Raw genomic sequence first — 27,562 nt, 5'->3', positions numbered from 1 at the left:
AAGCGCAGGGCCGCGCTTAGTAACCCGATGTTTACCCTGGTTACCATCCTAAAAGTAAAAAAAACAAACACTACATACTTACCTACAGCCGTCTGTCCTCCAGCGCTGTGCTCTGCACTCCTCCTGTACTGGCTGTGAGCGTCGGTCAGCCGGAAAGCAGAGCGGTGACGTCACCGCTCTGCTTTCCGGCCGCTGTGCTCACACAGACAGTACAGGAGGAGTGCAGAGCACAGCGTTGGAGGACAGACGGCTGTAGGTAAGTATGTAGTGTTTGTTTTTTTTACTTTTAGGATGGTAACCAGGGTAAACATCGGGTTACTAAGCGCGGCTCTGCGCTTAGTTACCCAATGTTTACCCTGGTTACCGGCATCGTTGGTCGCTGGAGAGCTGTCTGTGTGACAGCTCTCCAGTGACCACAGCGACGCTGCAGCGATCCGGATCGTTGTCGGTATCGCTGCAGCGTCGCTTAATGTGAAGGTACCTTTATGGTAAATCTCTTCAGAAACCAGCTGTACACTATGTAACATAAAAGCTTGCATATCAGGAGAATGACAGCAGATAGTAAAAGCATGTCAATTGCAAACTTACTTTTTTTTTTCAAGCTGTCTAACTTATCAACTTGAGAATACCCCTTTAACATTCCATTATTATGGGGACTCACTTCCAGTTACTTCATTTGTCCAAATTCCTTTAATTCTGTATTTCAGAGAAATACACACATTGTGCTGATAGCAAATTAAAATGTATATTGTAATGTCACACCAAAGGAGTAATACAGTAATGTATCTGCATAGGGATAGCGAACACAGGGAAAACTGGTAACTTTTAATGGCTTTTGTCTTGCAGACTCCAGTTGTGGCAATCATGGCCACAGGCGGCGGAGCCCGAGCTATGGCATGTCTGTACAGTCATTTGTATGGACTGCAGAACATGGATCTGTTAGACTGTGTTACATACATAGCGAGTGCTTCTGGTTCCACATGGTAAGAAATGTCTTTAGTAGATTATGTTATCAGAAAATGTGCAGAATTTTTATTTGTAATGTGTATGTGAAAGTTTGCTAAAATTTGCAATCATGGGCGTACCTAAGTGCATCAGCTGGTACTGAAAATGGCAACACCAGAATGCTGGAGGCAGAGAATCTCCAAAAATAAGGTGCTATTTTTCTATAATTGGAAAAAGATCAAGAACCGTACCTTGGAATTTAGCAAGTTCTGAGGAAATATATTTTTAACAAATTATACATTGTAAACCCGGGCACCCGAAGCCTGTGTGCAGTGAATGAAGATCATACAGCTTCCTGGTAATATGTCTCACTTTATTCTGCCATTACTAAGGCACAGCACAGTGCGCCGGTGCTTCAACTACGGCAGGCACAAGATTGGCAGCCATCTGTGGATGACGTAGAAAACGTCATCCTCATTAATCAAGGCAGGAGGATGGCAATTCCGCCAATAGAGGGGGTGAAATCAAACCACTACCAACGTCCATTGGACCGGTCCATGCTGATTAGCATACAACGCTGGAGACAAATGAAAGGAATTTGTTGTTGGGGTCTTATATTCAGGTTTATGGACTGCGAAAATAGAGCAGTTAAAGTTAGTGGATCAAATAGATAATCCAGCTCAGACAGTCCGGTAAAAAAATTTGAATTTTATTGAAAAATTTCTTTTAAGATTAGTAATTAAATATGCCTAAAAATCACAACCCCCTTGTGGGAAGATTAGCGGTGGGCAGACGCGTTTCCAACCTTGTGGTTCTTAGTCCTTGCGTTCGAAACGCGTCTGCACAACCGCTACTCTTCCCACATGGGGGTTGTGATTTTTACTCATACTTGATTACTAATCTTAAAAGAAATTTTTCAATAAAATTCAAAAGTTTTTATAGGACTGACTGAGCTGGATTACGTATTTGATCGATTGCCTTTTCCTGCCGCACTGCAGTTTCCGTGTTTGGAGTCCTGGATGAGTTGAGGTGTGAGCTGGCTTTTTTGTACTTTTTTATAAGTTAAAGTTAGTGGCTTTAGTTTATATTGGGAAAACCTGATGACAATTTCGCTTTAAGTGTGAATTCAGACATCGTTGGAGTTGTCATGAATTTTGCTGCCAATTTTTAGTAAATTTTCAGCAAAATCCCCCTGTGAAGGATTACCCCTTCCTCCCACGTCACCAATCCGTGACGTCACTACACAGGTCCAGCTCTCCGGCGCCCCCTTTGTCTCTCAGGTCAGTAAAGGGACTGCACCTAGAGCAAATGGCCGCCGGGGAGACTGCCCTGTTACCCACCCTGGGTATTCTAAGATTCGCAATCAGAGTAAAAGGATCAGCCCAAAATTAATTTATGATTTAATTGCCTTAAGGGTGCACTAGATAATTACAAGAAATATACAGTCAAAAAATATATCAAGAATTAGTCAGAGTACAATATAACAACAATAATACAAGGCTTAAAGGTATAAAGCTGGAGGTCAATTTACCAGGTCGAAGGTCGCTTGTGGAAGCCGGGGGCATAGCATTCCGCAGGTCCAAAAACTTAGTTGCCGGGCAGCCCCCAGAAAGCATGTGCTTGCTCCCCTCTGGCTGGCATACCCTGTTCCTTAAGATGTCATCATCATCATCTTCTTCTGTGGAGTGAGACCCTCCCAGTGACCTCAGCTTCTTCTTGTACCTGGCTGAGCCCCCCTGCCTGCAGCTGGGTGGGCTTAGCAATCTCCACCCCCTCTGTCTCCCTGCAAGATTTATTCCAATATCTAATAAATGGGATAACTTCTCTCAGGATGATCGGATCAGCACACGGGCAGTACCAGCGCCTGTGGTTTGTTCTGCCGGTCGTACTGGGATCAAACCTGGACCCATTCGGTCCCTGTGGGAGGCTGATCCCTATATCTCGGGTTTCAGACCTCCCACCGCCACGGGAATCGCACTATTAGATGCACCATTTCTTTAGGGTAAGGAGAATATTTTTTATGAGCCTGTACCTCGGACGATGCGTCCATAATTCACAATTCCATGTTGGAGACGGTTTGGCTGGGCTGCCATAATAGATGTGTATCCAGTGGCCACTTGGCATGCGTGTTTTAATTAAGCCCCCAAGCATTTCCAAGCCCCCTGGTGGCGTGGTTTCCTCATGGGGCTTTGAACTACCGTCTACAGTTTACCCTGAGCTCAGCCCGTTAGCATACTAATAGGAACTCTATTCATTAGCAAAGGTGGGGGTCCAGGAGCACTCCTGTGTCCAGGAGACAAAATGGAGTCACGCCAATCTGATAGCATGCCTGTTCCAAGATGGCGGCTGTTCCCTCATCACACCTCCCTGCTTTAGAGGGCGCTAGGGGGCATCACATTCCTGTGTTCCCCCATGCGCCCTTCCACACCTTCTCCTTGCCGGGACAACCCATCAGCATTACCATGGTCTCTGCCACTTCTGTGGCGGATGCTGAAGTGATACTGCTGGAGAGCCAGGCTCCAGCGTAGCAACCTCCCATTCGTCCCAGAGACCGAGTGTAACCAGCTGAGGGGGTTGTGGTCTGTTTCCACGGTGAAGTGGCGTCCGTACAAGTATGGCTGCAGACGTTGCAGGGCCCATACAATTGCCAGACACTCCTTCTCCATCGTGGAATAGGCCACTTCCCTCGGCAGGAGCTTCCGGCTCAGGTACAAAACGGGGTGTTCATGTCCCGTAGTGTCGACCTGGCTGAGCACAGCACCGAGGCCAAAGTCACTGGCGTCGGTCTGTACTACGAACGGCCGCGTGAAGTCGGCTGCCTGTAGTACAGGAGAGCTAGACAAGGCGGTTTTGAGCGCCTGGAAAGCTGTCTCGCAGGCGACTGTCCAGTCGACTGCGACGGGCAGCTTCTTCTTGGTGAGGTCCGTCAGGGGCTTGGCCAGGGTGCTATAGTGTGGAACAAACCTCCTATAGTACCCGGCCGTCCCCAAGAAGGACATCACCTGCTTCTTGGTCCTGGGGGAGGGCCAGGAGGTGATGGCATCCACCTTCCCGGGCTCTGGCTTCAGAGCTCCCCCACCTACCCGGTGTCCCAGGTACTGGACCTCACTCATACCCAGCTGGCACTTTTCCGGCTTAATGGTCAACCCTGCCCTCTGGATCCTCCCCAACACCTGCGCCAGGTGCTGTAGGTGATCTTCCCAGGTGGGACTGAAGATGGCAATGTCATCCAGGTACGCAGTCGCATACCCTTCCAGACCCTTGAGCAGCGTGTTGACCATCCGCTGAAAAGTGGCAGGGGCATTCTTCATGCCGAAGGGCATCACCGTGGACTCGTACAGTCCAAATGGGGTGATAAAGGCAGAGCGTTCCCGTGCCTTAGGGGTCAGGGGAATCTGCCAATATCCCCTGCTCAGATCCATGATGGTCAGGTACTTGGCCCCGGCCAGCTGATCGAGCAGGTCATCGATGCGCGGCATTGGGTACGCATCGGTGACCGTCACAGCGTTGAGCCCCCGGTAGTCCACGCAGAACCGCGTAGTCCGGTCCTTTTTAGGGACGAGGACTACCGGCGAAGCCCACGCGCTGTTGGATGCTTGGATCACCCCCAGCTTCAGCATCTCGTCTATCTCTTGGCGCATGTGCTGCTGCACCTCGAGAGAGACCCGATATGCTGAACGCCGGATCGGGGGGTGATTGCCGGTGTCCACATCGTGGACGGCTGCCTCAGTCCTTCCGGGCAGGCTGCTAAACAGCTCCCGAAAGGGGTGTAGGGTGACCCCCAGCTGGGAACGTTGGTCCTCCGAAAGCTGGTGGCCAACCTCCACATCCTCGATGGATCCACCCGCCTTGACTTGGGTAAGCAGATCCAGGAGGGTTTCTACCTCCCCTCCCTCCGGGAGGTTGCACACTGGGTGGGCACAAGCCTCCCGCTCATGATGTGCTTTCATCATGTTCACGTGGAAGGCCTTCCTCCTTCCACGGGCGTGGTCCAGGGTGACCAGATAGGTGACGGCGTTGAGCTGCTGGTGCACGAGGTATGGACCCTCCCAGGCTGCCTGAAGCTTGTTTTGTGGGACGGGGACCAGTACCCACACCTTTTGACCCACCTGGTAGGTCCTCTCACAAGCATTCTGGTCGTACCACCGCTTCTGGTCAGCTTGGGCCTGGGCCATATTGTCATGCACCAGCTGCGTCAAGGCCGTCATTCTGTCCCGGAAGCGCACAACATACTCAATGGCCGACACTCCAGGGGTGGCCAAATCTCCTTCCCACGCTTCCTTCACCAGAGCAAGGGGCCCCCGTACACGTCGCCCATACAGGAGCTCAAAGGGGGAGAACCCCGTTGAGGCCTGTGGAACCTCCCGGTAGGCAAATAGAAGGTGTGGGAGATACCGCTCCCAATCTCTCCCGTGGGAGTCGACCAACATCTTAAGCATCTGCTTTAAGGTGCCGTTGAACCGCTCACACAGGCCATTGGTCTGTGGGTGATACGGGCTGGCTACCAGATGTTGCACCTGGATCTGCTTACAGAGAGACTCCATCAGCTGGGACATGAACTGGGTCCCTCGGTCGGTGAGCATTTCCTGGGGAAACCCCACTCTGGAGAAGATCTCCAGTAAGGCAGTGGCCACTTTGTCAGCCCGAATGGATGACAAAGCGACCGCCTCCGGGTACCGAGTGGCATAGTCCACTACCGTTAATATGAAGCATTTCCCGGAGCGACTGGGAGTGGACAGAGGTCCAATGAGATCCACAGCCACCCTCGAGAAAGGCTCTTCAATGATGGGCAGAGTTACCAGTGGGGCTTTGGGGCGCCGCCCCGCCTTCCCCACCCTCTGGCAGGTGTCACACGAACGGCAGTAGGCAATTACCTCGGTCCTCATTCCAGGCCAGTAGAAATGCTGCGCTAGCCTGGCCCTGGTCTTAGCGATCCCTAGGTGTCCGGCCATGGGAATCTCGTGGGCTATCCGCAACAATTCCGCCCTGAACGGATAGGGTACCACTAACTGTCGGTCCCTGGGCCACGCCTCCGGTGAACCCTGCTGGACCGATACCCGGTACAGCCGTCCCTGGTCCCAGACCACCCGCTCGCGGTCTGACTCCCCAGGAGGCTGTGCCGCCTGCTCCTTGAGAGCTTTCAGGCTAGCATCGGCTTCCAACGCTGCCTGAAATCCCTGACTCGATGTGGCGAGAATGGACGACACCGCCACATCCGCTGTCAGCTCCCCGGGATCTGTCTCCTGGCCGCTGTCTGACTCGGCAGCCACTTGGTCAGAGAGGGGGAAGCCGTCGGACCTCTGCAAGGCTCCTTGGGCTCCGGCGCTCCCACTCCGGGTGACAGCGGCCACGACCGCTGTGCCCATGGGTAGCACCTGCTTCCCCCCGGCCCCTGACCAAGTCGCCGGGTCAGGCAGACTTTCCTGCCCTCCTGACATCCCGGGGGTGGGGAACTCCTGCCCTGGGGTCTTACCTGGTGGCTCCTCTCCCGGGACGCCTCCTCCCCCCATGGCCTGTTCCTCTTCCTGCAGGGGCCCTAGACTCAGCAGGCTGGATTCACTTAGGGGCCCTACACTGCCCGTAGCAGCCCCTCCCTCCACCTCTGAGCTCTCCCCTACAGTCTCCTCACCTGTCCTCCCCGTGAGCCCCGTGTGTGTGGTGTCAGTGTATGGAGTACCCTCAGGTTTCACTCCCTCCCCCACTGTTGGAGGCACATTCAACACATCAACATTCACAGTAGAGTCATGACATTCTTGGGGAGCCGAACTTGGGGGTTCAGTGGCCACATACTGAGACACTAGCCGCCCCAAATCGGTCCCAAGTAATACATTAGCAGGAATATTTGACGTTACTCCCACCTCCCGCATTCCCCTCCCGGCGCCCCAGTCCAAAAACACCTTTGCGACAGGCAGCGCCGGTTCCACGCCTCCAATTCCGGAGACGGAAAGGGTTTTCCCCGGTACCAAGTCTTGAGGGGACACCACCTCAGGACGTACTAGGGTTCGTTCAGCGCCTGTGTCCCGCAGTCCCATGACCGCTGAGCGGCCGATAGTGACGGGTTGGTAATTGTCCAGGGACCTCCCACCACCCCCTCCCACACATAAAACAGTGGACGGTTTCGGGGACATGGATGGGGCCTTAAGACGCTGGGGACATGCTGTCTTGAAGTGCCCCAGCTGGTTGCAGTGATGACAACGTCTGGGTTCTGCGCCTGGCCTGGAGAGGGCAGCAGGGGGGTACACCCCTTGCACTCTGGGGGCTGGGGAAACAGGGGCAGGATTGGGCTTACCCCCTCTCCAGGTGCTGCTGGCAGGCTTCTTCGGCTCAGGCGCCCTGTTATTGGCATACTCATCTGCCAGGGCGGCTGTAGCAGAAGCCCCCTTCGGTTTCCGGTCACGGAGGAACTGCTGGAGGTCCTCTGGGCAGTTCCACAAGAACTGCTCCATGACGAACAGTTCCTGGACCTCCTGGCGGGTGGTGAGCGCTAGACCCGAGGTCCAGTGCTCTGCAGCTCTCAGCAACGCCCGCATGTGGTCGGTCCAGGTGTCCTTTGGGCCCCGCTGCAGGCTCCGGAACTTCTTGCGGTAGGACTCTGGGGTGAGGTTGTAGTGCTGGATCAGCGCCCGCTTGATGCTGCTGTAGTCCTGCTCCGCCCCGGCAGGTAAGTCCCCCAAAACTTCCAGGGACTTACCCCTCAAACGGGGGGTCAGGTATCTTGCCCACTGATCCGGGGCCAGATGGTGTTGAAGGCAGGTCCTTTCAAAGGCCAGCAAGAAGGAATCCAGGTCTCCATCCTTCTCAAGCAGAGGGAAGTCCTCGGCCCGGACTTTGGAAACCCTGGACTCTGGCGGTGCTGGGGCGTCCAGCGGGAGCCCGCGTTGAGCCATCTCCAGTCGGTGCTGGCGCTCCGCTGCTCTCTCTGCCGCTGCCCGCTCAGCAGCTCTCTCTGCCCGCTCCGCTGCCTCACGGCGTTCTGCACGCTCGGCCTCCGCTGCTTTCTCTGCAGCTGTCATGAGTCTCATATAGGCGTCTTCATTACCCGCCTCGAGACGTGCTACTGCCGCTGCAACAAGGGCCGCTGATGTGGACAGGCTGGGGCGGGTAGGTGGTGGGTAGTCCCTTGCCGGACTAAGCACGGGTGGCTGGCTCCTTGGGGAGTCTGGGCTGAGCTCCCCCTCGCCTGGAACAGTACCGTCCACCACCACCTCCTCATAAGCCATAGCACTGGCCTGCGCCCTCACTGCACTCCTGGTGCCCTCCGCCATCTTTGAAACCTCTGGTTACTGACACAGCTGTACCCCTGACCTTGCACACAACTTATTATATCTACACTCTGACCGTCTAGTGCTGGGCTGACCTTAAGACCCCAGCAGTGAAAGTTACCACTGGTAGTCTTTAGTGTCTGGGAGTAGGGGTCCCACGCACACTATTACTCTGATCCCACGTACGCTGCCACCACTGTGAAGGATTACCCCTTCCTCCCACGTCACCAATCCGTGACGTCACTACACAGGTCCAGCTCTCCGGCGCCCCCTTTGTCTCTCAGGTCAGTAAAGGGACTGCACCTAGAGCAAATGGCCGCCGGGGAGACTGCCCTGTTACCCACCCTGGGTATTCTAAGATTCGCAATCAGAGTAAAAGGATCAGCCCAAAATTAATTTATGATTTAATTGCCTTAAGGGTGCACTAGATAATTACAAGAAATATACAGTCAAAAAATATATCAAGAATTAGTCAGAGTACAATATAACAACAATAATACAAGGCTTAAAGGTATAAAGCTGGAGGTCAATTTACCAGGTCGAAGGTCGCTTGTGGAAGCCGGGGGCATAGCATTCCGCAGGTCCAAAAACTTAGTTGCCGGGCAGCCCCCAGAAAGCATGTGCTTGCTCCCCTCTGGCTGGCATACCCTGTTCCTTAAGATGTCATCATCATCATCTTCTTCTGTGGAGTGAGACCCTCCCAGTGACCTCAGCTTCTTCTTGTACCTGGCTGAGCCCCCCTGCCTGCAGCTGGGTGGGCTTAGCAATCTCCACCCCCTCTGTCTCCCTGCAAGATTTATTCCAATATCTAATAAATGGGATAACTTCTCTCAGGATGATCGGATCAGCACACGGGCAGTACCAGCGCCTGTGGTTTGTTCTGCCGGTCGTACTGGGATCAAACCTGGACCCATTCGGTCCCTGTGGGAGGCTGATCCCTATATCTCGGGTTTCAGACCTCCCACCGCCACGGGAATCGCACTATTAGATGCACCATTTCTTTAGGGTAAGGAGAATATTTTTTATGAGCCTGTACCTCGGACGATGCGTCCATAATTCACAATTCCATGTTGGAGACGGTTTGGCTGGGCTGCCATAATAGATGTGTATCCAGTGGCCACTTGGCATGCGTGTTTTAATTAAGCCCCCAAGCATTTCCAAGCCCCCTGGTGGCGTGGTTTCCTCATGGGGCTTTGAACTACCGTCTACAGTTTACCCTGAGCTCAGCCCGTTAGCATACTAATAGGAACTCTATTCATTAGCAAAGGTGGGGGTCCAGGAGCACTCCTGTGTCCAGGAGACAAAATGGAGTCACGCCAATCTGATAGCATGCCTGTTCCAAGATGGCGGCTGTTCCCTCATCACACCCCCTGAATCAGGTACGGACTGGGGCTGAAATTCAGCTCTGGCATTTGAAATCACACAGGACCATGTTGTCCCCGTCCCAAGCCTGGATGGAGGAAGGCTAGATTTGCTACAACACCAATATTTCTATTGATACCCGTGGCTGCTGGAGTAAGTGAGAGTCAGCGACTTTGTGCTCCGTCACAACTCTTAACAGTATACCTGTCTTGAGAACACTGATTCTGTTAACAACGTAGCAGACAAGGCAGCCCATGACCAGACAGGCCCTTCTGGCATTTGCCAGAATTGCCAGATGGCCAGTCCGGCCCTGCCCTGAATTTTGCAACTCCTTGCATCGCAATGCGTGAAATATGCAGTGCCTATAGTCTGCAACATAATAGGCATTCTGCAGGTGTGAAAACTGCAGCAACCTGGTATATCTGCAGAAGAAGTTTGAATTCAATTTTGACCTTTTTATACTGTATTTTAAAAAATAAATAAATAAATAGTGAAAGCCACTGCATAAACATCATTTGTAACTATAGCTTTAGACACTGTGCACATTTTATTTTTTGTGTGCAATTATCATCTGCATCCAAGCCTGCAAAGTGTGAATTTGATCCTAGTATACACTGCAATTTGTGATAGTGTCGTATTGCGACATCACATCTAACGACTCCCTATGGAGTCACAGGGCCGCATGTGTTTCCAATTGTGTTGGATTTTCTGTCGCTGGTTGCAAATTGCACGGAACTCACTTGCCTTAGAGTTCAATACAAGTCATATGCGTCTGCGGCTTCACAGCTGTAAAATAGTCTGGCAACTGCAAGTCGTAGGCAACTGGCGCAGGTGTTTGTGGTCTCTCATCTTATCTAAGAACTGCTGTCCCACGACACGGCACCTAACACAGCACATAAGGGCGAGCTTAGTCCTCTTTCTTTAGCTACTTGGCCAATTTATTAACATCAAGTTACTTTTCTGTTAGGACCACAAGTAAACTGTATGAGGACCCGAACTGGTCACACAACAAGCTGTCTGAAGCCATACACAATATAAAGAAGAATGTGACAAGAAACAAGTTGAATACTTTTTCAGTGGATCGTATAAAGTACTATCGCAAGGAGCTTCTGCAGGCTGCTGAGGATGGTCAGAAACCCTCATTTACGGACCTCTGGGGACTCATGCTTGAATCAATGTGGTACAATGGGGTGAGAAATGTGAATTTTATAAATCACTTGGTCTATATTTATACATACCTTTTAAATCAAGAATTACATTTTTAGGAAAGATGCCCCTGTTCAGTATTTGGTCAGTATTTCACATCAGTCTTTATAAGCCAAAACCAGGAGTGGGTGATAAATACAGAAGTGGTGCATATGTTTCTATTATACTTTTCCTCTGATTGTTCCTCTCCTGGTTTTGTCTTACAAATACTGAGGTAAAATACTGACCAAATACTGAAAGTGTGAAAGTGACCTATCAGGTTGAGGAGATAAGAAATATTTTATGTTTAGACTATATAACAATTGTAAAATTATATTGATATGATATCAGTTTGTTTTGTTACAAGTTGCGGTATTACTGTTATTATTATTATTTATTATTATAGCGCCATTTATTCCATGGCGCTTTACATGTGAGGAGGGGTATATAGAATAAAAATAAGTACAATAATCTTAAACAATACAAGTCATAACAGTAGGAGAGAGGACCCTGCCCGCGAGGGCTCAGAATCTATTATTGCTTTTTACTTTTTCTTTTAAGCTTAACATTTTTTTTAACCTTTTCGTTTTTTTAATCTTTTTTTATTGTTTTATATTTTTTCTTTTTGCGTTTTTTTTCTTATCTTTATTGCTATTTCTTTTTGTTTATTGCTTTTTTTTTGCTTTGAGTTGTCTTGTAGCCAAGTGACCAAGACAGAATTTAGAAGCAAATCCCTTGCTATAGTTATGTTTACCCGTGGCGTATTTGTTGCTCAAATTTTGACGTACTGGCTAATTAATTAATTTCTCATGTACGAGTTCTATCCGTGTTTTTCACAGATATAATTCGTACCCAGTATAGTCTATGGGGCAGATCACATGTCCAATTTGTTTTCAGGGACTGATGTTCCACACAAAATGGTGGAGACATGTCTGATATTGATCCAAGTGTCGGATCAAAAACCTTTAGGTCCGTGTAAAAGACAAACGGATGCCATCTGAGTGCTGCCCATTTTTCATGGATTGCTAGATAGAAGGTAGAGAAACTTTATTTTTCTCACCGGAGAAAAACTGATAAAACTCGGACCATCGCGGATGAAAATCTGATGTAACTCTGAGCAAAATCAGTAATGAAACCAACGGAGGCTGAATGAGCCGGAACTGAAATTCTATGCGCATGGATTTCTGCAAAGCCCGCTCCGTTGAATAAGAATTCACTGAAATTTCTGCATTGGATCTGGCATGAGTCGGCAAACAAGGGGTTTCAGCTTATTCGGCAATATGTAACTTTCTCATATATGTCTCATTTCCTTATTTTGTACTTCCAGAGAAATGAGAGCAGGCTTTCTGATCAGCAAGCAGCCTTGGACAATGGGCAGAATCCATTACCTATTTACCTTGCTCTTAATGTGAAACAGAACACTATTAGCACGCTGGATTTTAAAGGTATCTACATTGTTGGACATCTTTCATACATCAAATATAATAAACAATCAAAAATCTCTTCTGCATGTCAGTAGCTAATGGTATTTACGAAAAACACAGCAACTCAATAGGCTAAAATTAACCCAAAATGTTTCCTTTCTGCCTTGAACTGCACAGAAACCCCCAGAGACTTGTCTTATCCTGAGGAGTCCTAATAGTGTAAAGCTCTGGTTATGAACCCCTTAAAGGGAACCTGTCAACAAGCTTTTGTGTGTCACTTAGTTTATTGGGTGCAGCAGTTGTGGTGCACGAATGCTGAGCCCTGTAAAACCCCGCCCACACCACTGATTGGCAGATGTATAATGACAGAAAGCTGCCAATCGGTGATAAGGCGGAGTCACACAGAACATCAGGACTAGGAGGCATGAGACACCTAGTCCTGCAGTGATAATTCCCTACTGATTAAACATTGATTTTATTGAAACAACAGCATGCAGCCTAATAAGTGACAAATCCCTAGCATCGGGCTCTCACACCCTACATCACACTGCTCTCAGGTTACATAAAGAAAATTTGTCACCAGGCGTTTTCTAAGAGTCAAAGAGGCCCATGAGGATCCTTTGGATCCATCACGGTAATAATGGATTCCATTATAAATAGAAGCAATGATGCCAAGCTCAAAAATTGGTACAAGACCCGGGAAACACAGTACCATACCACAATAGCAGATATTTTAAGTGAATATTTATAGATCCTGGAAATCAGTTTGTTAAATATTGTAATTTCAGAATGGTGTGAATTTACACCCTACGAAGTTGGACTCCTCAAATATGGTGCCTCTATCCGAACAGAGGATTTTGGGAGTGAATTCTACATGGGTCGACTGATGAAGAAACACCCAGAACCTCGTATTTGCTTTCTGCAAGGTAAGGCTTCATGCATGTGGCCATTGGCGCAGGACCCAGGAGTCAGATCCCACCAATCAATAAGTTATCTAATAGATGATTACTTGTTTTGGCTGGACAACTCCTTTAAGAACTAAATATAAATTAAAAATTGTACATAGCACCAAAGAGTAATATTTGATCACAGAAATGTCATCTCGCAAATTATTATTTTTCATTTATTTTTTTGGCAGTAGGATCCACAAATGTATTTTGCTTTTCCGTTCCTATAGGTTTGTGGGGAAACGTTTTTTCCTTGAATTTAGTGGACACCTGGTATTTAACGGCCCAGCTGGATACCTTCTGGGACACTTGGGTTCAGGACAGAATTAAGGATATTGGTATATATCTTTTTTTTTTTACTAATATCTACATAAATATACCGTAAGGTGAACGATGAAAAGGAAGATGCAATAATTTGTCACTTTCTTCTTCCTAAGACAATGAAGATATTCAGGTGAGGAGAGAATCCGCGCACACGAGAACTCACCTGTTTACACCGTCTGGTACCTTTAGTCGCCTTTGGAAGGGGCTACTGACCAACAGACCCATAGATGGGGAACAACATAATTTCTTGCAGGGACTTTACTTGCATAAAGATTATCATCAGCAGCCTCAGTTCACTACATGGAAAGGTAATTCCGGCACTTTAGTCTACGTTCCCAAGATGAGTTTTTGGTGAGTTTTTTTACCCTCCATTATTTAGGAAAAAAATGAAAGTCACCTATTTTACTTAATGGGTGCAGAAAATCTGCAACATCAAAAACTCACCAGAAGCTCATTGTGGGAACATAGCCTATGCTGTCTTAATCATTGTCAAGTCGTAACTTAAAACATTGAAATGTCTGAAAATCAATAATGAAATTGTTATTGTTATTGCTTTTGTCTTTCAGATACCAATTTAGACAGTTTTCCGAATAAGCTAACACCACTTGCTGACAATCTATGTCTTGTGGATGCTGGTTATTTCATTAATGCTAGTTTTCCGCCTTTACTCAAACCAGAGAGAAAAGTGGACATCATTATATCTTTTGATTATACTCTAGACACCCCTCTTCAGGTTGGTAAATTTCATTTAGGCTTCCTGAAAAATAAGCCATGTGCACACATTGGGTGGGAAATTTTCATCACTTTAGCAGTGTTTAAGGGTATGTGCAAACAGACTTTTATTGAGGTAGTCAAAAACTTTGGAGTTTTTTTAAGTAGAAACCGCTTCAGGAGTTTTTGGAGGAGTTTTAAGATTCCTAAAGAGTTTTCTCTAATGGTTTTGAAACATTTTTGAACCACTTTGGAAAATATTTAGCAGTCTTTTGATTGGACAATTCCTAGTTTGGAACGGATTTCACAGAAGCAACATGCACTTTTTTTTTCTACCGCTAGGCAGATTTTAAAACTTTAAGCTAAAAAAAAAATTAAAAACATTAAAAAAACTAAAAATATGAACGGCAAAATGGTTTTATAATAGAAATAAATAGGAAGAGCTTTTCAAGTGGCACCGCTAAAAAAATTCTGTGTGCACATAGCTTCATTAGACCAGATTGCATTGCGAGAACCAAATTGCGTTTACTATAGAGAGTACAAATAATTCTGAAATATGTGTTCTGTTGTAAGACATGCTGGGAGTAGTAGTTCAGAAAACAATCATTTTTTGGAAAGTTAATTGTTTACTGGCTCTTATCTGTTTGCAGTCGGTGGAACAGACTTGTAATTACTGCACTACACAAGGTATCGGATTCCCCAAGGTATCATTGAGTGAGGAGGAGAGGAAGACACACAAGGAGTGCTACGTCTTCAATGATGATAATAACATTTGCCCTATTGTGCTTCACTTCCCTCTTGTGAATGACACTTTCAAAAAATTTCAGGAACCAGGTATGATCGCATCATAACGTTAACTGTTCTGATTTTACTCACAGAAGTTTCCAAAGCAACTTCATAAAATTACAAGTAAGAGCAATTTGTGTAATAGAGGACAATATTGAGCAAGCATGGCAAAAGGTGCCTGCATTCTGCTAATTGTACTAGGAAATCACAGGAAATTAGATTTCCATTGCCAGCTGTATAACATTCATATACAAATCTCTATTTACTGGAGATGAGCAGATTTATTCAGAGAGGATCGAGTCGAATTTCAAGAAATTCTCATTATTCGTACATTTTGATATTTGATTTGGAAAAAAAATAAAAACCTTGCCTTGTACCATTTTTCACACTACTGAAGCAACAAAGAGCACTAACATAATTTTGTGTTGTCACACTGGCCTGTCAATAATGCCCTGCAACTATGACATCTAGCGGATTATCCTACTTCATACAGCGGTGGTCAGTACCGGGGCCAACACAGATCAGTAGTCCCCAGGTGAGCAGTCAAGGCTACTTTCACACTAGCGTTGTTTTCAATACGTCGCAATGCGTCGTTTTGGGGAAAAAACGCATCCTGCAAAGTTGTTTGCAGGATGCGTTTTTGCCCCATAGAGTAACATTACCGACGCATTGACACACGTCGCAACCGTCGTGCGACGGTTGCGCCGTGTTTTGGCGTACCGCCGGGAGCAAAAAACGTTAAATGTAACGTTTTTTGCTGCCGACGGACTGCTTTTTCCGACCGCGCATGCGCGTCCGGAACTCCACCCCCACCTCCCCGCACCTCACAATGGGGCAGCGGATGCACCGGAGAAATGCATTTGCTGCCTCCGTTGTGCAGCGCATCAAACGTTAGTGTCGGAATCTCGGCCCGACGCATTACGACGGGCCAAATCCGACGCTAGTGTGAAAGTAGCCTTAGATGGCAGAGTCGTTTTCGATCTCCAGAGTCACTGGTTAAGTCTCTCTCTCTCTCCTGTAGACTATAAACTATTATGGTCCTCAGGGTCCTCTCTGTCATGATCCCAATGGCAGGGGATCACAAAAGGACAAGCACAAAAAAAAAAACAAGCTCTAGGGTGATGGAAACTGAGCTGACCGCGATCCTGAACCTAAACACACAACTAGCTGTAGGCGGGGAACGTGCCTACGATGATCCTAGACGTCTCGCTCCAGCCAAAGGACTAACTTCCCCTATTAGAAGAAACACAGACCTCTCTTGCCTCCAGAGAACACCCCACAGAAATAGCAGCCCCCCACATGTAATGACGGTGAAATGAGAGGAAGGCACATACGTAGTTATGAAAACAGATTCAGCAAAATGAGGCCCGCTAAAGCTAGATAGCAGAGGATACAAAAGTGAACTGCGCGGTCAGCGAAAAACCCTACAAAAAACCATCCTGAAATTACTTGAACTCATGTGCCAACTCATGGAACATGAGGAGTAATATCAGCCCACTAGAGCAACCAGCAAAAAGGAATCACATATCTGCAAGCTGGACTAAGACAAAAATTAAGCAAAACGTGGAACAGGAAAATCAAAAACTTAGCTTGTCCTGAAGATTTACAGAAGCGGGAAGCAGAGGTAACAAGACACACTGATTACATTGATAGCCGGCGAGGAAATGACAAGAAAGCCAGGTTAAATAGGAAACTCCCATATCCTGATAGAACAGGTGGACACCAGAGACCGCAGAAAACACAAGTCACCCAGTACCATCTGTAACCACCAGAGGGAGCCCAAAAACAGAATCCACAACAGTACCCCATCCTTGAGGAGGGGTCACCGAACCCTCACGAGAACCACCAGGGCGACCAGGATGAGCCCTATGAAATGCACGGACCAAATCAGCAGCATGAACATCAGAGGCAACCACCCAAGAATTATCCTCCTGACCATAACCCTTCCACTTGACCAAATATTGGAGTTTCCGTCTGGAAACACGAGAATCCAAGATCTTCTCTACAACATACTCCAATTCTCCCTCCACCAGCACCGGAGCAGGCGGTTCAAGCGAAGGAACAACAGGTACCTCATACTTCCGCAACAACGACCGATGGAACACATTATGAATAGCAAACGATGCCGGGAGATCCAAACGAAACGACACAGGGTTAAGAATTTCCAAGATCCTATAGGGACCGATGAACCGAGGCTTGAACTTAGGAGAAGAGACCTTCATAGGAACAAAACGAGAAGACAACCACACCAAGTCCCCAACACGAAGTCGAGGACCCACTCGGCGACGGCGATTAGCAAACTGCTGAGCCCTCTCCTGGGACAACTTCAAATTGTCCACCACATGACTCCAAATCTGATGCAACCTATCCACCACCATGTCCACTCCAGGACAATCAGAAGGCTCAACCTGACCAGAGGAAAAACGAGGATGAAACCCCGAATTACAAAAGAAAGGAGAAACCAAGGTAGCAGAACTAGCCCGATTATTAAGGACAAATTCGGCAAGCGGCAAAAAGGTAACCCAGTCATCTTGATCAGCAGACACAAAACACCTTAAATAAGTTTCCAAGGTCTGATTAGTTCGTTCCGTCTGGCCATTCGTCTGAGGATGGAATGCAGACGAAAAGGACAAATCAATGCCCATCTTAGCACAGAACGTCCGCCAAAATCTAGACACAAACTGGGATCCCCTGTCAGAAACGATGTTCTCCGGAATCCCATGCAAACGAACCACGTTCTGAAAAAACAGAGGGACCAACTCAGAGGAGGAAGGTAACTTAGGCAAGGGTACCAGATGAACCATCTTAGAAAAGCGGTCACACACAACCCAGATGACGGACATTTTTTGAGAGACAGGGAGATCCGAAATAAAGTCCATGGAAATGTGCGTCCAAGGCCTCTTCGGGATAGGCAAAGGTGACAACAATCCACTGGCGCGAGAACAGCAAGGCTTAGCCCGAGCGCAAACTTCACAAGACTGCACAAAAGAACGCACATCCCTCGACAAGGAAGGCCACCAAAAAGACCTGGCCACCAAGTCTCTAGTACCAAATATTCCAGGATGACCTGCCAACGCAGAAGAATGGACCTCGGAGATGACTCTACTGGTCCAATTATCCGGAACAAACAGTCTTTCAGGCGGACAACGATCAGGTTTATCCGCCTGAAACTCCTGCAAAGCACGTCGCAAATCTGGGGAGACAGCCGACAAAATCACCCCATCCCTAAGGATACCAGTGGGCTCAGAATTTCCTGGGGAGTCAGGCACAAAACTCCTAGAAAGAGCATCCGCCTTCACATTCTTTGAACCTGGCAGGTATGAAACCACAAAATCGAAACGGGAGAAAAACAGTGACCAACGAGCCTGTCTAGGATTCAGACGCTTGGCAGACTCAAGGTAAATCAGATTTTTGTGATCAGTCAAGACCACCACACGATGTCTAGCACCCTCAAGCCAATGACGCCACTCCTCAAATGCCCACTTCATGGCCAAAAGCTCCCGATTACCAACATCATAATTCCGCTCAGTGGGCGAAAACTTTCTAGAAAAGAACGCACATGGCTTCATCACTTAGCAATCGGAGCTTCTCTGCGACAAAACCGCCCGCTCCAATCTCGGAAGCATCAACCTCAACCTGAAAAGGAAGCGAAACATCTGGCTGACGCAACACAGGAGCAGAAGAAAACCGGCGCTTAAGTTCCTGAAAGGCCTCCACAGCCGCAGGAGACCAATCAGCAACATCAGCACCCTTCTTAGTCAAATCCGTCAAAGGCTTAACAACACTAGAAAAATTAGTTATGAAACGACGATAAAAATTAGCAAAGCCCAAGAACTTCTGTAGACTCTTAAGAGATGTAGGCTGCGTCCAGTCACAAATAGCCTGAACCTTGACGGGATCCATCTCAATAGTAGAAGGGGAAAAAATATACCCCAAAAAAGAAATCTTCTGGACTCCAAAGAGACACTTTGAACCTTTTACAAACAAAGAATTGGCCCGCAGGACCTGAAACACCTTCCTGACCTGCTGAACATGGGACTCCCAGTCATCAGAAAAAACCAAAACATCATCCAAATACCGAATCATAAATTTATCCAGATATTCACGGAAAATATCGTGCATAAAGGACTGGAAGACAGAAGGAGCATTAGAAAGTCCAAAAGGCATCACCAAATACTCAAAATGGCCCTCAGGCGTATTAAATGCGGTTTTCCACTCATCACCCTGCTTTATCCGCACAAGATTATACGCACCCCGAAGATCAATCTTAGTGAACCATTTAGCCCCCTTTATGCGAGCGAACAAATCAGTCAACAATGGCAAAGGATACTGATATTTGACTGTAATCTTATTCAAAAGACGGTAATCTATACAAGGCCTCAAGGAACCATCTTTTTTGGCCACGAAAAAAAAACCTGCTCCCAAAGGGGACGAAGATGGACGGATATGTCCCTTTTCCAAGGACTCCTTAACATAATCCCGCATAGCAGTATGCTCTGGCACTGACAGATTGAACAAACGTCCTTTAGGAAATTTACTGCCAGGAATCAAATCTATAGCACAATCGCAATCCCTGTGAGGAGGAAGCGAATTGAGCTTAGGCTCCTCAAAAACATCCCGATAATCAGACAAAAATACAGGAACCCCAGAAGGAGTAGATGAAGCGATAGAAATCGGAGGTGCATCATCATGAACCCCCTGACATCCCCAGCTTAACACAGACATCGTTTTCCAGTCCAAGACTGGGTTATGAGTTTGTAACCATGGCAGACCAAGCACTAAGACATCATGTAAATTATACAGTACCAGGAAGCGAATCACCTCCTGATGAACGGGAGTCATACGCATGGTCACTTGTGTCCAGTACTGAGGTTTGTTCATAGCCAAAGGTGTAGAGTCAATTCCTTTCAAAGGAATAGGGACTTCCAGAGGCTCCAGACTAAACCCACAGCGGTTGGCAAATGACCAATCCATAAGACTCAGGGCAGCGCCTGAATCCACATAGGCATCGACGGAAATGGCTGATAATGAACAAATCAGAGTCACAGACAGAATGAACTTAGACTGTAAAGTACTAATGGCAACAGACTTATCAACCTTTTTTGTGCGTTTAGAGCATGCTGATATAACATGAGCTGAATCACCACAATAAAAACACAACCCATTTTTCCGCCTATAGTTTTGCCGTTCACTTCTGGACTGAATTCTATCACATTGCATTGTCTCAGGTGCCTGTTCAGAAGACACCGCCAAATGGTGCACAGGTTTGCGCTCCCGTAAATGCCAATCAATCTGAATAGCCATAGTCATAGACTCATTCAGACCTGTAGGCGCAGGGAACCCCACCATAACATCTTTAATGGCCTCAGAAAGGCCATCTCTGAATCTTGCAGCCAGGGCGCACTCATTCCACTGAGTAAGCACCGACCATTTCCGAAATTTCTGACAATATATTTCTGCTTCATCTTGCCCCTGAGAGAGAGCCAATAAAGCTTTTTCAGCCTGAATCTCTAGGTTAGGTTCCTCATAGAGCAAACCCAATGCCAGAAAAAACGCATCCACATTGAGCAACGCAGGATCCCCTGGTGCCAATGCAAATGCCCAATTCTGAGGGTCACCCCGCAGGAAAGATATAACAATTTTGACTTGCTGAGCAGGGTCTCCAGAGGAGCGAGATTTCAAAGAAAGAAACAACTTGCAATTGTTCCTAAAATTCAGAAAACTAGATCTATCTCCAGAAAAAACTCTGGGATAGGAATTCTAGGTTCAGACATAGGAGCATGTACAACAAAATCTTGTATATTTTGAACCTTAGCAGCAAGATTATTCAGGCTGGAAGCCAAACTCTGGACGTCCATGATAAACAGCTGAGGTCAGAGCCATTCAAGGATTAAGAGGAGGTAAGACGCAGCCAGGCTACAATTAAGGCTAGGCAGCAAACTCTGAGGGGAGAAAAAAAAAAAAACTTCCTCAGACTACTTTTCCTCCTACTTCAGCCAATACGATTACCACTACTGGCCGGCTATACTGTCATGATCCCAATGGCAGGGGATCACAAAAGGACAAGCACAAAAAACAAAACAAGCTCTAGGGTGATGGAAACTGAGCTGACCGTGATCCTGAACCTAAACACACAACTAGCTGTAGCCGGGGAACGTGCCTACGATGATCCTAGACGTCTCGCTCCAGCCGAAGGACTAACTTCCCCTATTAGAAGAAACACAGACCTCTCTTGCCTCCAGAGAACACCCCACAGAAATAGCAGCCCCCCACATGTAATGACGGTGAAATGAGAGGAAGGCACATACGTAGTTATGAAAACAGATTCAGCAAAATGAGGCCCGCTAAAGCTAGATAGCAGAGGATACAAAAGTGAACTGCGCGGTCAGCGAAAAACCCTACAAAAAAACATCCTGAAATTACTTGAACTCATGTGCCAACTCATGGAACATGAGGAGTAATATCAGCCCACTAGAGCAACCAGCAAAAAGGAATCACATATCTGCAAGCTGGACTAAGACAAAAATTAAGCAAAACGTGGAACAGGAAAATCAAAAACTTAGCTTGTCCTGAAGATTTACAGAAGCGGGAAGCAGAGGTAACAAGACACACTGATTACATTGATAGCCGGCGAGGAAATGACAAGAAAGCCAGGTTAAATAGGAAACTCCCATATCCTGATAGAACAGGTGGACACCAGAGACCGCAGAAAACACAAGTCACCCAGTACCATCTGTAACCACCAGAGGGAGCCCAAAAACAGAATCCACAGCACCTCTCTCTCTCTCCTGTAGAGTGTAAGATCTTATGGTTAGCGAAGTCCTATTTCTCCCCTGTAGAGTTTAAGCTCTTATGGTCAGTGGAGTCCTCTTTCTCCTGTAGAGTGTAAGCTCTTATGGCCAGTGGAGTCCTCTCTCTTTCCTTTGGAGTATACGCTCTTATAAACTGTAACTCCCTTACAGTTTAAGCTCTTATGGTCACCGGCATTCTACCTCTCTCTCACCTGTAGAGTGTAAGCTCTTATGGTCAGCAGAGTTCTCTCTCTCCTGTAGAGTGTAAGCTCTAATAGTCAGTGGAGTCCTCTCTTTCTCCTGTAGGGTGCAAGCTCTTATGGTCAGCGGAGTCCTCTCTCTCCTGTAGAGTGTAAGCTCTTAGGTCATTGGAGTCCTCTTTCTCCTGTAGAGTGTAAGCTCTTATGGTCAGTGGAGTCCTCTCTCTCTGGTGTAGATTGTAAGCTCTTATGGTTAGCAGGGTTATCGCTCTCTTGCGCACTTGTAGAGTGTAAGCTCTTTTGGTCAGCTGAGTCCTCTCTCTCTTCTGTAGAGTGTAAATTTTATGGTCATCAGGGTTCTCTCTCACTGTGTTTCCTCTCCCCCACATGTATTTTCTGTCTCTCTGTGTTCACTATTTTCTAAGTATCTACAAGGTTTCCAGTATTGAGATTCAAATGAATTTATTTGCAGCAAATCTAATTTTGGGGGGATATTTGGCGAACTTGGATTTCAAAAGATCTGCACATCTCTAGTATTACTGATTCACAATGGTACACGTAGAGAATTCTTCCCACTGATTTCTTAATACATACTGCATGACTTCCCAAAGTAACAGAGCAAAAGCAAGCGAGCGCAACCCTTTACTGACTGCATGTTCTAGACAATCCAACAATTACATTTGTTTCTCAATTCCTGTTTCAGGTGTGTTAAGATCTCCAGAAGAAATGTCAGATGGGAATGTGGACGTTACAGGAGCTTTCTCCCCCTATTTTTTAACAAACTTTACTTATAGCGAGTCAGACTTTGACAGGCTGATGAAATTAACACAGTATAACCTTGCGAACAACAGAGAGCTGATCCTCGATGCTCTGCACACTGCTGTCCAGAGGAGGAGAGTGAGGAATCCTTCACGAGGAACGGACCAAGCTCAGAAGAAAACATAACACCTGAAAACTTGAATCAGTATTTTCCTTGGAACTGGTCAAAGATACATATTCAAATCATGCGCAATAAATGCATCTAATATGAACATTTATATGAGCCGTATAAATGGATTTGTGATTCAAAGATGTAGAATGCTATTAAGCATGGCCACCAAATCACTTAGTACCTTACTAGAGTCCATCAAAACTAGATGCATAATCATTTATACACCTAAACATAGCTTGATAGGTGAATGTAAAACTGAACCTTTACTTTATATCTCTAAATTATTTTGTTTCTTACATTTTAGAGCACTTGGACCTTTAGGAGCGTTGCTTTTTACAAGTTCCTGAGTTAATTACGATTCTTGAATGGATGTAATTTATGCCTTAAACCCCTCACTTTCCCTGCTGAGTGTAAGATTCTTTTCTCCTACAGTAAAGCACACTTCTTCTTACCTTGTCGTCACATACCCTTTTTCCTCCATAATGATAGATCCTGATTAGGCTTGGGTCACACCAACATATTTTCTCTCATCCGAGTGATTCGGGCCGATTATGCGAATACAATTCTGATCAGACTATTAGTATAGTGGGATCCAATTTTCTCGGATGAGGAGAAGACAGGGAAAAAAAAGGTCTCCATCTTCTCCATCCGGTCAGTCTGTGAAAATCGGTGCGCATTCAGGTGTGATATGAGTGTGGTTTGATTTTTTTTCCGTGGGCTCATTGACTTGCATGGCAGATTATCTAATGTAAATCATGCATACTGCGATTTTTTTCTCATAATTGGACATGCAGCAGTGGGAACTCAAAAATATTTTATTCATTAAGAGTAGTGACCACCAGTTACCACATACTCCAGTGTCGAACAAGTCCATATATCTCAGCTATTAGCTAGTATCAGATTTGCTTGATAGACAATCATGCTGATTATTTTAAAAAATTTCCATAAAAAGCATTATACCCACTACACCATTCATACACAGATCTTTGAAATGTAGAATATTCGTAAACCTCAAGGGGCAATTCTAGTTATATATAGGTTCATTCACACACCAGTGTTACTGACTGCACTTGGGCACATTATAAAAATGGGAATATTTACATGACAGATTTTTTGGGGGGCTGACTGATGATTACAATAAACATTTTAAGGCAACCTATTTTGATTGATTTTTAAGTGCAGTCGTTTATTCAAGTGAAAGGGTCAGTGAAAAAAGCAGTGTAAATCTAGAAGTGGGAAACAGAGCGCACACTAGGGGATACCTTATGGAGGGAGAGTGGATAAGTGCTGGTTACGCTCACCTGGTGCAAATTCAGCGCACCGATCTGGCACCAGTCGAACATCCCTTCGGCGGATATTAGCTACTCACAAATGGCACCCTTACAAAATCCAGCTGCTGCAGCATCTCAACGAGGATGACCCAGATTGGCACGCTAAATTTGCAGAATGGGCAAAACAAAAATTTGAACAGGACCCTCAATTTACACAGAACATTATGTTCAGTGATGAGGCAAACATTTTTGGGTGGGCCATTTATATGGATACACCTAAATAATATGGGAATGGTGACACTTTTCTTGCGTGGGGTGTCTTGAATTGAAATCTGCTGCAATGACCCGGGTACTGTGTTCACCAGACATCAATACAATTTCTATTCGCTCCTCGCTCCTTAACCTCTGCGACACGTCAATAGCTGTAAACAAACTCATGAAAGAAAAGAATAAAGTTACGTTAAAACCAAGCACACCATTGTTTTTCGTGTGAAATTCTCAATAAGTTTGATGTGTCACATGACCCTCTTCCCATTGGAAAAAAAGTTGGATCCAAAGTGTCCGACTTCAAAATGGCCGCCATGGTCACCACCCATCTTGAAAAGTTTTCCCCCCCGTATACTAATGTGCCACAAACAGGAAGTTGATATCACCAACCATTCCTATTTTATTTAGGTGTATCCATATACATGGCCCACCCTGTATATGAGGGGGGCTACATTATATTCTATGGAGGGCTGCATTATACTTTATGGGGGGCTACATTATATTCAGTGGTATGGTTGCATTATGATCTATTGGGTGACTGCTTTATTCTGAGGGGGGGGCTACATTATACTATATGGGGGCTGTATTATACTCTATCGGACTATGGGCAGTACATTATACTACAGGTGCCTCTCACAAAATTAGAATATCATCAAAAAGTTAATTTATTTCAGCTCTTCAATACAAAAAGTGAAACTCATATATTATATAGAGTCATTACAAACAGAGTGATCTATTTCAAGTGTCTATTTCTGTTAATGTTGATGATTATGGCTTACAGCCAATGAAAACCCCAAAGTCATTATCTCAGTAAATTAGAATACTTTATGACACCAGCTTGAAAAATGAGTTTACAAATGTTAGCCTACTGAAATGTAAGTTCAGTAAATCCTTTTGCATCAATTACTTAAATTTAAGAGGGGGCTGGATGCCTTTCTTGAAAAGTATAATGTTACAGGTTGTATATATTAGATTCCTTGATAGGGCGTTGATCCAGGGAACTAGTCTGATTGCCGTATGTGGAGTCGGGAAGGAATTTTTTTCCCCAATGTGGAGCTTACTTTTTGCCACATGGTTTTTTTTTGCCTTCCTCTGGATCAACATGTTAGGACAGGGGTGTCAAACTGCATTCCTCGAGGGCTGCAAACAGGTCATGTTTTCAGGATTTCCTTGTACTGCACAGGTGATAATTTAATCACCTACACACATAATGATTGCAGCACCTTGTGCAATGCTAAGGAAATCTTGAAAACACGCATGGTTTGCGGCCCTCGAGGAATGCAGTTTGACACCACTGTGTTAGGGCATGTTAGGTTAGGCTATGGGTTGAACTAGATGGACTTAAAGTCTTCCTTCAACCTTAATAACTATGTTGCTGCATAGATGCGGCGTGGCATGGAGGCGATAAACCTGTGGCAATGCTGAGGAGTTATGGAAGCCAGGTTGCTTTGACAGCAGCCTTCAGCTCGTTTGCATTGTTGGGTCTGAGATCTCATCTTCCTCTTGACAATACCCCATAGATTCTCTATGGGGATAAGGTCAGGCGAATTTGCTGGCCAATCAAGCACAGTGATGCTGTTGTTTGTAAACTAAGTATTGGTACTTTTGGTAGTGTGGACAGGTGCCAAGTCCTGCTGGAGAATGAATTTTCCATCTCCAAAAAGCTTGTCAGCAAAGGGAAGCATGAAATGCTCTAAAATTTCCTGGTAGATGGCTGCGTTGACTTTGGCCTTGATAAAACACAGTTAACCTACACCAGCAGATGACATGGCTCCCCAAACCATCACTGATTGTGGTAACTTCACACTAGACCTCAAGCAGCTTGGATTTTGTTACTCTCCACTCTTCCTCCAGACTCTGGGCCCTTTATTTCCAAATTAAATGGAAAATTTACTTTCATCTGAAAACAACATTTTGGACCACTGAGCAACAGTCCAGTTCTTTTTCTCCTTGGCCCAGGTAAAACGCTTCTGGTGTAGTCTAATGGTCACGAGTGGCTTGACACAAAGAATGCGACACTTGTAGCCCATGTCCTGGATACGTCTGTGTGTGGTGGCTCTTTAAGCAATGACTCCAGCAGCAGTCCACTCTTTGTGAATCTCCCCCCCAAAATTTTTGAATGGCCTTTTCTTAACTATCCTTTCAAGGCTGCCGTTAAACCGGTTGCCTGTGCACCTTTTTCTACCACACTTTTTCCTTCCACTCAACTTTCCATTAATATGCTTGGATAAAGCAAACTGTAAACAGCCAGCTTCCTAAGCAAAGACCTTTTGTGGCTTACCAACCTTGTGGAGTGTCAATGACTGCCTTCTGGGCATCTGTCAAGTCAGCAGTCTTCCCCATGATTGTGGAGCCTACTGGAACAGACTAAGGGACCTTTTTAAATGCGTGGGAAGCCTTTGCAGCTGTTTTTTGTTAATTATTCTAATTTACTGAGATAATGACTTTTGGGTTTTCATTGGCTGTAAGGCATAATCATCATCATTAACAAACACTTGAAATAGATTGCTCTGTTTGTAATGAGTCTATATATGACTTTCACTTTTTGTATTGAAGAACTGAAATAAATTAACTTTTTGATGATATTCTAATTTTGTGAGAAGCACCTGTCTATGTACTATATAGGACCTGCATTATACTGTATCGAGTACTATGGAGAATGCATTATACTATATGAAGAACTATGGGGTGCGCATTGTACTACATGGAGGACTATGAGGAGTGTATTATACTATATGGAGGAAGAGGAGTGTATTATACTATATGGAGGACTATGCAGAATGTATTATACTATATGGAGGGCTATGAGGAGCGTATTAGACTATATGGAGGACTATGGGGCACATTGTGATGTGCAATATGTTAGCATTTGGGGTCCCATTTCAAACTTTTGTCCAGGGCTCCACTCTGCCTAAAATTGGCCCTGATGTTAGGGACAACATGTTGGTCAAATGTGTGGCACATTCCAGCAAATACATAGTTCTCGCTCAGTGTGATAGCATAAGCCATTGCCGTGCTGACTTCAGCCTGGGATACGGGAACCACACTACCAGCAATACCTTCTTGTTCCACGCAGTTCATCTTTGCCTGTAGTTGATGGGAATCTCTGATTACCGAACGCCTGGCTTGGTACCATGGCTCTGCTTCCAAATCCTC

The 27,562-nt window shown here is 46.1% G+C and overlaps 1 protein-coding gene across 1 annotated transcript in view; it reads left to right on the top strand.

Moving 5' to 3' along the window:
* The window catches only part of LOC138642503 (cytosolic phospholipase A2 delta-like), a 139,719-nt gene extending 116,400 nt beyond the window's left edge, over nt 1-23,319 (top strand). The window contains exons 12-20 of the mRNA XM_069730703.1: nt 847-983; nt 10,537-10,759; nt 12,082-12,199; nt 12,967-13,104; nt 13,356-13,463; nt 13,563-13,757; nt 14,016-14,182; nt 14,811-14,994; nt 22,641-23,319. Coding sequence (XP_069586804.1) covers nt 847-983; nt 10,537-10,759; nt 12,082-12,199; nt 12,967-13,104; nt 13,356-13,463; nt 13,563-13,757; nt 14,016-14,182; nt 14,811-14,994; nt 22,641-22,882 — 1,512 coding nt within the window. The 3' untranslated portion in view covers nt 22,883-23,319. The remainder of the gene's footprint in view (nt 1-846; nt 984-10,536; nt 10,760-12,081; nt 12,200-12,966; nt 13,105-13,355; nt 13,464-13,562; nt 13,758-14,015; nt 14,183-14,810; nt 14,995-22,640) is intronic.
* The last annotated feature ends 4,243 nt before the right edge of the window (nt 23,320-27,562 follow it).

This window comes from Ranitomeya imitator, chromosome 1, assembly GCF_032444005.1.
Source record: "Ranitomeya imitator isolate aRanImi1 chromosome 1, aRanImi1.pri, whole genome shotgun sequence".
NCBI classification, from domain to species: Eukaryota; Metazoa; Chordata; class Amphibia; order Anura; family Dendrobatidae; genus Ranitomeya; species Ranitomeya imitator.
This window is presented reverse-complemented; position numbering and strand designations above follow the sequence as displayed.